The following is an 11003-nucleotide window of genomic DNA, read 5'->3' as shown; positions in this document are numbered from 1 at the left end:
TTTCAAATCGTTGGGACTGCCTTCAGAAAAATCTCCTTATCAGGGTCAGTGTCAAATCTTGTTTGATTACACTCCTGTGAAGCGCATTGGGAAGTTTTATTAGTTTGAAGGTGCTACATAAATGCAAGTTGTTGCTGTTATACAGGTCCAGACGTATAACAAATCCGCAGTCAGGCATGAATCAAGCAAGCCAAGAAAGAAACTGGAGCACTTCTGGACAGTAAGAAGAAAAGCGATAAGGTATTCTCCTTTTTATTGTTGATTTATACTGTATGAATACAAATACAAAGTTTCTAGAAAGCTACAAAATGTCTACCACTTTTATTAGGAAGGCATTAAAATGTGTCATTAAAATGTGTCAAACATTTGCTGTAAAGGGCACACAACTTGTGTTTCAGTGATGATCAAATAATTGCACTTAACTGTCATGGATATTTAGGTTATCACACATCTGTACCAAGAAAGCTAAGATACATCCTTTATACAAAGCACCTTTAAAAAATTCTCTGCACACAAACCCTATAAATTTCATATAACTATCCATAGTAATGATGAGTTTACATTGAAGCCAACATTTTAAATGGTTATAACCAAAAAAAGGTACCAGTACCTGCACATTAACAGCAATACAAACATACAGTACAGCTCGCAAGTTTGACATAATCTCCTTCTTTGACAGCTAATAAATTAGTGTCCTTGCGAGAAGCTGGAAAGATCATTGGGACACGTTCAGAGGAGGGCAAAGGTTTGGGCTAAGGCAAGTGCTTGAAATAAATTAAAAGGGCAAACACACCTGTCTACATTTTAGCAGAAAAGTACTTGTGTGTTTTGATTTACAAAAAAGAATCACGGCACTATTATCCAGAATATAGCAGTGTTCCCCGTGCTGATTAATTGTTGAAGACGAGAATTTGCCTTGGGAGTACAAGAGCTGAGTGAAGTTTTGATGTTAATTTTTTTTGAGGGGGGGTGTGTGCATCAAAAAAAGAAATTTCTATCAAATTTACCAGCTGTATGTGATATTAAAAGTAACCACTGACCATAGTTCAAAGCATCAGTTAAAGCCACAATACCATTTCATACACGTTACATACAACACACAAAAATAAGCAAACGTTAAATTCAATGAGTTATTTTATAAATGTGAGCAGACACACATGGCAATAAACAATTGTTTACAGAAAGAACTTGTAGATAGGAAAGAAAGTGAAAGGCTACTTAGGTTTAAAGGATACTGAACTCCTTTTATTGTCTTAACTCAGGCACATTTTTTTCTCCCTGGCTAATCTTCACTTGATCAAGTCACAGGCCACAACTGCACACATGCTGCAATAAAATTATTGGTCAAGAAGGAGGTAACAGGGGCTGTTCTGGAAATTAATTGTTGCACTTAAAATTTGTAACTAAAGTCCACCGCAAAAATAATATACATCATTCTGATGATCATTCGATCACACAGGGTCACAAAGATTAGAGAAATACCCGCAGACAGTTTCTGAATTTCCCACATTAAAATGGCCAAATCTACATCCCATTATCGTTTGCAAGATTACAGTAATTCATAACCTCCCCATCACCCACAATGTGCTAAATTGTGTCAAAATGGCCTTATTGTGACGAATAGTCCTCGCTCACAAATAAGCCTTTTTTTTTGCATCCTTCAATCATTCAGACCTCAACTACTTCAGCTGTGTTGGTGTGCATGTGCATGCCTGCAAGTGTCTGTCTTTGTGCCTGCGTGTACACAAGTGTGCGTCGAGTGTGCGTGTCTTCATGTCTGTGTGTCACTGGTTTTAAACTCCTGTGGACATGTACACAAAATGCCCTTTTAATTTGAAAACCCTCACACTAGATCTGGAATAAAAATGTCATTCTGCACATAGAAAAAGGATTACGGACCTCCAAGATGTATATAGCTAATGATTAAACAAAACACCTCCCCAATTCATGGGTTGAGGGAAAGAAACAGGAATGAGGGTTAAAACCTAATTAAAACTCATCCAACAACAGAATCTGGATCTTCAATTTCTTCGAGGAAGATTTTTTTGTTTTGAGCTCATTTATATTCTACTGCAGAGTTGACATAGTCACTGTTAGCCACAGGAAAAACAGTAACTGTCACAGGTAAATGTAAAACATGTTGTGAAGTTATCCATGTACATGAGGGATCTGTGCCCATGCACTCCTTATTGTGATTCCCTGCTACATTTGTCAAAGAATCCTAAATGTGCTATGATTTATTCTATACCCGACTGGGTAGGAGACAAGTCTGTTGCTGGGAGAGGGCAATAGCTATGACTATTCTCTTTTCTACTTTCTTTCCCTTCCTGTGTCCTATCCCAATGACTCAGCTGTGTATGCAGGAACCTAGCCCAAGGTGCTGATATCAGTCAGATAACTCCAAATTGCACCCTAGATCCGGAACTATAATAAGAGGTAGTGTAGGACATACAATACTTCATGAATAATTAAGTTCCAGAGATCACTCACTTCACGGGAATACACAGTGTCATGATGATCTGGAATGCACTGCCTGAAAGTAAATTCAATAGGAACTTTCAAAAGAGAATTGGATAAATACTTCAAAAGGCAACATTTCCTGGACTGTGAGAAAGAACAGGGGAGTGGGACTAATTGGATAGCTCATTCAAAGAGCTGTCACATGTACAATGGGCCAAATGGTCTCCTTTGGTGCTGTATAATTCAGGGATGGCACTCATGATTATTCATCAAATTTTCTGAGGAGAAACTAAGAGCTTGGAAGTCAACAAGGTTTAAGGCAGGAATCTTAAAGTTTCAGGTCTCTGTACTCTATATGAATGGTAAGCACATTCAAGAATCTGAGAAGTTCTCACATGGGAAGGGAATATTTCTCAACATCAAGATCCCTAATGCTTGAATCATAAATGGAACACGAACGAATGGGTCAAGAGATGATAGCGAAGATGCAGTAAGAATATCAAATGATAGACTCCTCAGGACTGGAAACTCGCTCAATTGGTGGCATTCTCACTTCTGAATCACGAAGTTCCAGGTTCATGTCCCACCCCAGAGACTTTAGCACAAAAATCTAGGCTGATAGTACAGTACAGAGAGACTGCTGTAATGCGAGATTGTTTTTCTTATTCTTTCACAGGATGTGAGACTTGTGGCCACGCTAGCATTTGTTGCCCAGCCTAATTGCCCTGGAGAAGGTTGGGATGAGCTGCCTTCTGGAACCAGTTGCAGTCCATGTGGTGTAGATACATTCACAGTGCTGTTAGAGAGGGAGTTACAAGCTTTTGATATAAACGATAGTGAAGGAACAGTGATGCAGTTCCTGTAGTATAAGGATCTGGCACATATAGGGTTAATGTGAGACTGAGTACAGCATCACTCACTCTCAATGTTCTCCCAAGCACATGACCCTTACCCAGGGTCAGTTGTGTGTTGGACATGTGTACCAGCGAGACACAGCTCCTAGCTTGGACCGGTTACTATATATTTATAAATAGTTCCAACAGTCAATGAAGACTTAAAGTTAACCCACTGAAGACTACAAAGACCTTTTCAGACCTCCTAAACTGTAACTAACCCCCTTACAACATAATGGCAGCTTGTGGAAAAACACAAAACCTCACAGAAAATAGAGAAAAAACTGAAATGCTGGAAGATTGAAAAAAAAACTAAGCATCCCGATCTGAAAAGAAGCTTCAGAAGCAGAGATGCAGAGAGAAAATCACCAGGAAACGTTCCAAAGAAAGGCTTGGAAGCTGAAGGCAGAAATTTAAAATTTCTTACTGCAGCAGAAGGCTCCACTGAATCTCCTTTGGAAGTCCAGCTTCTAATCCCAGAAAGCAGAGTCGGCGAGTGTGCGCCAAATCTTTTAAAACTCCAGGCAACAGCAAGTCCTGAGAAATCTTTTTAAAATTTCAGAGTCAGAAGTTTGAAAAAAGCTGTCGCTAAAAGTCTGATCCTCAAGTTGGCACCTTAACACATGGCTCCAATAATTAGTTGAATAAGCCAGGAGGATCATGACTTTTAAAACTCAGGTAAGTAAGGTAAGCAAAAATCAGGATTCGACAAATTTAGAACTTCAAACATAAACACTGAGAAGGAGAATTCTGCAGGCAGCCATTGTTGAGAATTTTTTATTTAAGGCTGAGCCTGTTTGCCATTTTAACGGAGCAGGCACGGGAAATCCCTTTGTTTCCAGGTGAATGGCAGCGCCATCTTGAAATTCCGAAGTGAGAAGAGTCAGGAACGTTCTATATTGCAGGAGAAAGCCAAGAGGCATGGGAAAGAGACCACAGAGCTGAAGAAAGTGGTTGGGCATTCAGAAGAAAACTTGGGAAAACGTTGCATATACAAAAATTATATTTGAAGAGATTAAAATTATGAACCTAGCAAGGCAAGAGCTGGTAGAACTTCTGTCAAAAGGTGAAGCGTCTCAGAGACAATCGGCAGAAGTGCAATCGCAGAGTGCGAACATGGAAGGAGACGCAGAGGAATTATACTGTGCGACAGAAAAACTGATCAGCGCAGACAACCAATTTTCACATATGAAAGGTGAGTTTGTAAAGAAAAATCGGGAACCGATGAGAACACTGGAATATCACTCACGGGAAGTAAAACACTTGAAAGACAACTTGAATGGGAACTTGAAGGTGGTGGTGTTCCCACCATATATCTGCTGCCCTTGTTCTTCTAGATGGTATGGATTGCAGGTTTGGACAGTACTGTTGATAGAGCTTTGGTGAGTTTCAGCACTGCATCATGTCGATGGTATACACTCCAGCCACTGTGCATCAGTGGCAGATGGGGTGGCAAACAAAGAGGTTGCTTTGTCCTGGGTGGTGTGGAGTTTCCCGAGTGTCGCTGGAGCTGCAATTTTCCAAGTGACTGGAAAGTATGCCATCACACTCCTGATTTGTGCCTAGCAGATGCGATGTTCAAACTGAAGCCCCCCTCTGCCCTCTCAGGTGGCTATAAAAGATCACATGGCATGATTCTGAAGAGAAGCAGGGAAGTTATCTCCAGCATCTTGGCCAATATGCATCCCTCACTCAAGATCTCAAACAGTTAATCTGGTTATCTTGTTGCTGCTTGCGGGAGCTTGATGTGAGCAAACTGATTGCTGCATACTTTTAGTACTTCATTGGCTGTAAAGCACTTTGAGACATTTGGTGGTCAAAAAACCACTATAATGTAGTTCGTTCTTTTTTTATGCCCTAAGCTGGTGAGAAGGCAGAAAACACTCGCAATATTTGACAAATGTTCTTAAAGTTTGCTCTGAGACAGAATTCCGAGCACCTCACCATACCGTTTACATATTCTGGGAAAATGCACCGAACCAATTAATGATGGATGACATCATTCTCTAGTACAACAATGGCTGAGAGACAACCTGGTAGAAGTCTTTAAGATTATGAAGGAGTTCATTAGGATAGATTAGAGAAGAGTTTTCTACATGTGGGGAGATCAGGTCACAAATAAACCAGCTAGTAATAAATCAATTAAGGAATTCAAAAGAAACTTCTTGCCCAGAGTGAGATAAGAGTATGGAACTCCCTACCACATAGAATTGTTGTGATGAACAGCATAGCTATATTTGAGAAACTAGACAAAACATTTGGGAGTGAAAGGATTAGAAGGATATGGTGAAAGATATAAAAGATTTTTGTGAGGAAACTCTTGTGAAGCACTAGTATAGACATGTTGGGCCAAATGGCCTGCTTCAGTGCTGCAGACTCGAAGAAACTTGAATCATCCAACTATAAAGCCAAGTTAATAATCCTGATCAAAATTCTGATCATTCTGCGATGGGTGGGATTTCCAGCTGAATCTTGGCAATGGCCCAAGCTAATGGCTCTTGATGCTTTTGCACATGAGAATGACTATTAAATGGCTACTGAATAAAGAAATTGACCTATCCGTTTGTGGATCAAACAGTCCACTGTTAAGTCAGGGGATTCATTACAATGGTAACAAGGATGAGGGACTTCAAGAGAAACTGGAGAAGCTAGGATTTTTCTCCCAAGATCATCTAATAGAGGTACTCAAAGTTTTGAGGGGTCCTGACAGAATATATTCAGCCATAAATACAGGATAGTTACTAATGGATTCCAATAGGGAATTCAAGCGAAAATTATTTTTTTGCCTAGAGGTTAGAATGTGGAACTCACTACCACAGGGAATGGTTGAGGTGAATAGTATTGATGCAGTTAAAGGGAAGCTAGACAAGCATGTGAAGGAGAAAGGAATAGAAGGATATGCTGAAAGGATGAGGTGATGCAAGATGGAGACAGGCTTCTGTGGAGTAGGAACACTGGCATGGCTCGGTTGTGACCAAGGGCCTGTTTCTGTACTGAACGTTCTACCTAATCTGATGTAAAACAAACCTCACATTTAATCTGCAGTTATATCATGTTGGAGGTGAGCACTGTGTTTTTCTTAAAATGTTAACTTATTCTGTATTATTTAATCTACAAACCATAGATTCTCCACAACAGGCACTGCACCTGTGCAAGTTTGATGCTGACACAGTACTGTACAATTTTAGCCGATAACCTTTGCACGATTTCTTATACAACGGTGAACATCCGTCCCAAGATTCAAACCTTATAACATTCGCTAAAAAAATAAATTACAATAATTTTGTCTTTTTTTTTGCTTCCGCTGTACAATTTTTTTTTCAACCTCTTTGAATCTCTCGGTTTCTTGGAACACGCTTCTAAATGCCACCTTCAGATTTATTCCATTACAATTTGCTTGCAGTATGCTGCTCAGTAAAAGGCATAAAAGGTGATCACTTACTTATTTCTTATTTGGTTTCTGGTCTGCACACAATTTATTTTTCATTTGACTGAACAGATCTTTTCTAGGCTGGAATATCAAAAAACAAAGGCACTTACGTGCTGGAGTGCAGGAAATGTATGAAGATTGTTATTTGGTCATTAGTTAGTAAAGGCATGTGTCGAAACAGCTGGCTACTCTTGCATTCTGTTCTGTGCTGGTCGTAATCCAAACTGTGAAACCAAAGGTCCTTGTCTGACTAAATTGAAAGTGATCGTTTTGTCACTAGCATTTAGTTGGTGCAATTTTAACACATTTTGATAATAAAATACCGTTAAAATGTGTTTGGATTCACCACTCACACCACAACTCTGTTGGAAACTATCACAGTAACAAGACAAAGCACATAACAGATCTCAAAGCACAAATTCTCCAATTTAAATGAGTCGATCTACAGGTGAACTGTAGTTTCCTATTGTACGCTATTAAGGCACTGATTAATCTACGCTTTGGCAGCACTGAATTAAAATTATATCAGAAAAAACCATTACTGATAACCTATCAGAAACTTCCAGCTTAGGAAAGAACTCTCAGCCTCAGTAACATCTTATTTGGATTTCACTGATTCCTTACAATGAACTGTGATCACAATAGTGTTTTCCATTTACAAGTTTAATTGTGTAAAGACAAATGCTTTAAAACCATGGCATTTTCTCAAGTCCCCAAAAATGAACATTTAGTGACTGCGCCACTGCTGAATATTTCAAAGTACAGAAGTTCCAACTTAAATTCCAAAAGCTTACACACGTTAAGCTGGTTTGTTTACACGATCGTTACCTTACCTGCCAAATTAACGTGGAAAATGCACATCTGATTACACGCGCAAGTACCGAAGTTGAAACACACACACGCGCGCACACACACACACAAAAAAAGCAAGACAGCCCACAAGAGTATTTCGCATCTCAGAAGGAATCAAGTGCTCAGGACAGAGAGGCATCATTAGTCCTCCTGCTCGCCTGGATGTAATGCTGCTCACTTCTCGCCAGTAGTTTCTTTTAGTTCATAGAAACACACACCACCAAACCGATCGCCAACTCAAGAACACAAATCACACGCGTTCATTTACAAGCCTCTCAAAGCGAGCAACATTACAAACATATGTCGGGACCATGTTTGTGAGCACTGAACTAACCCCCCCCCCCCCCCCCCGGTGATTTTTTTTTCTCTAAACATGCACTTCTCTCAGACGCAAAAAATACATTTCTTTTTAAAGTAAATTTCCAAACACTATCACAAAATAGAATTATAGAAATGTACTAAAACACTGTGCTGTTTATTACTTCACAGTATTTTCATCAAAAATTCTTATGATACGGTCATTGTTTTATTTTGGTATTAGAAAGCCCCCACCTCATCCTGATCCAGGATCTAAAAACAATGTACCCCTACCTGTACACAAACACAAATCCCCTGCAAACTATCACCAAGGAATTGAGCCAAGATGGGTCAGAAAAGGTTAAGTGGTCTGCACACTCATTTTTCTTGTGAAAAGTGACCTTTTCATTCTTGCAGGGCCAAACTCTTGATTTTAACTTTTATGCCCAGCTCTCAACACAGAGAACAAATCTGCAGAAATTCAGTGGCGTCCAACCAGTTAACCGTTTCCTCACTGATAACTCATGCTTAGGAATCAACCTCCCCTGTCCACCCCCTCCCCCAAAAATAGGCTTACAAAATAACAGCTCACATCTTTCTTCCCGAAAATAAAAATTTAAATTTTGTGCACTCTTTGCAGACGTCACTGAAGAAAGAGCATTGTCACGTCAAGTGGCTAAAACAGATCCAATCGATCAATGACCGATATACTTCCGTCACGGGTCTGCACTCTCTCGTGCTCTTAAAAATTTAGCATCTAACACCATCTTTAAGATTGTTTGGCGTGCTTTCGCTGTAGGTTTCACTCTCACTGTTCATTTAGTGTCGCAAGTCACTGTACTCCAATTTAAATAACATCTTAAAAACAAGGAGTGTGTGTGTGTGTTTAACAAAAATAAGGAAACCCGAAAGCAAACAGATCTGGTGACTGTTAAATGACTGACATTCTTTCACCAGCATTGCAATACCTGTTGACCTGAAGTCATGAACTTCATCCTGATGCTTTCTCCTGCATATCCACATGTTGATAAATATATACCTGTGAATATACCATCTTTGGAAAAAAAAACCTCTTTAAATAAATTATCTTTACATAGGCAGACAGTCACCGCCCCCCCCCCCCCTCCCAACCCCACAGTTAAATGCATTGTGTCTACAATCATTATGTTCTATTTTTTGTATTTTCCGCCGTCACAGAAAAACTTGTACTGACTAGACGACATTCCCACAATTGCTAAAAGAATTTTTTTTTCAGACACGACAGTCCCATTTTTGTAACGTAGTAACCCAACAAACAGGCATTTTTCTTAAAAAAAAAAGGTATTTTGAAGCACATGTAATTCAATATAAAAAGCTATCACAAGGTACCATAATTCACAGCTGTTGATGTATATACACACACACACACGCGCGCGCACACACACTCACACACATTAAAAAGGCTACCCACATCAAAACTCAGATGTGTTCTTGGTGTATCAATTGATTTGAGGCACTGCCACATGTATTGAGGTTTTAAGTCTATTGAACTGCAGCTGGGTGTGTTTCTTTTCTCTCCAGAAAGGGAATGAAACTTCCAAGGATTACTCCTTCATCAGTCTATAGGTGTGATGCTGCGCTCCATGTTCGCTGGTTGAGACTTCAAACACACACGCCATGCACAGAAGCGTCTCCTGCGTATCCCTGTTTGTTACAACCTGGGGAAAACAAACAAACCAACCTTAACACTTCTCTCACAACACGGAAAACAAAATAGCAACCTGCATTTAGGTGACATCTTTAATGCAGCAAAACACCCCAGGGTGCTTTGCAAGAGGGTTTATCAGCCAAAATTTGACCCGACCCGAGCCACGTTTCTTTAATATTCATCCGTGGGACTTGGGCGTCGCTGGCTGGCCAGCATTTATTGCCCATCCCTAGTTGCCCTTGAATCGCTGCAGTCCACGTGCTGTGGGTTGGCCCACAATGCTGCTAGGGAGGGAGTTCCAGGATTTTGACCCAGCGACTGCGAAGGAACGACGATATATTTCGAATTCAGGACGGTGCGCGGCTTGGAGGGGAACTTGCAGATGGTGGTGCTCCCATAAGGAAATATTAGGACAGGTTATCAAGAGGATTCAAAATTCTGTTCAAATGCATTCGTGGCCTCTACCCTCCCTATCTCTGCATGCTCCACTCAGAGTTGGGAGCTGATCTAATTCTGGGCCTTTCCCCAACTCCAATTTTCAATGCTTCCCCATTAGCAGCTGAGGCCCTAAAGTTCTCTGCGTCATGAAAAATCAGAATGCTTCGGTGCCGACAGATCTTTGGGGAGATTGTTGTCCAGATTTCCGCCCTCTTTGTTTGAAAAAGTGCTTTCTGGTTTCACTCCTGATCAGCCTAGTTTCAATTTTAAGATTAATTGCCGGCTTTCCCGTTACTAAATTGAATCTTCTCTATTGAATTCCGTTATCACTCTGAGCACCTCAATCAGATCACCCCTCAGCCCTTCCAAACTCAAGGGAATACAAGTCAACTTCATTCACTCAACCATTGTAGTTTAGTCCTGGTTTATTCTAGAGAATCGATACTGTACTCCTCCCACCCCAGGACTGAACACACTTACTCCAGGTGAAGTACGAACAAGGCTCTGTGTAACTGAGCAAATTGAACTGGGGGAAACGTAGACTGATGCAGCACAAGGGAGGCCACTTGGCCCATTGGCTCTTAAGAGCTATCCAATCAGTTCCATTCCCCCACTCATTCCCCTTGCCCTTACAAATTAGTCCCTTTCAAGTATTTGCCCAATTATTTTTTGAAAGATACTACTGAATCTGTTTCCATAACTCTTCCATGAACATATATTGAGATCACAACTCGCTGCACAAGAAGAATTCCCATGCCTTATCTGGTCATTTTGCCATTGTCTTAAATCTGTGTCCACATGTCCAATGGTTACAGAATGCCGCCACCCCCCGCCACCATCAATGGAAACAGTTTCAGCTCATTTACTCTACCGAAACTCATGATTTTGAACATTTTTATTAAACCTCTTTTAAACCTTCGTTGCTCAGATGAAAACAACCTCAGCT

At 40.3% G+C, this 11003-nt stretch overlaps 1 protein-coding gene across 4 annotated transcripts in view; it reads right to left on the bottom strand.

Moving 5' to 3' along the window:
• Nucleotides 1-221: 221 nt before the first annotated feature.
• The window catches only part of tead1a (TEA domain family member 1a), a 213227-nt gene continuing 202445 nt past the window's right edge, over nt 222-11003 (bottom strand). For all 4 annotated transcript variants that reach the window (XM_078220880.1, XM_078220877.1, XM_078220879.1 and 1 more), the window contains one exon: nt 222-9629. In XM_078220880.1, coding sequence (XP_078077006.1) covers nt 9516-9629 — 114 coding nt within the window. In that variant the 3' untranslated portion in view covers nt 222-9515. The remainder of the gene's footprint in view (nt 9630-11003) is intronic.

This window comes from Mustelus asterias, chromosome 9 (assembly GCF_964213995.1).
Source record: "Mustelus asterias chromosome 9, sMusAst1.hap1.1, whole genome shotgun sequence".
Classification (NCBI taxonomy): Eukaryota; Metazoa; Chordata; class Chondrichthyes; order Carcharhiniformes; family Triakidae; genus Mustelus; species Mustelus asterias.
The sequence above is the reverse complement of the archived record's forward strand: the minus strand, read 5'-3'. Positions and strand labels throughout refer to the sequence as shown.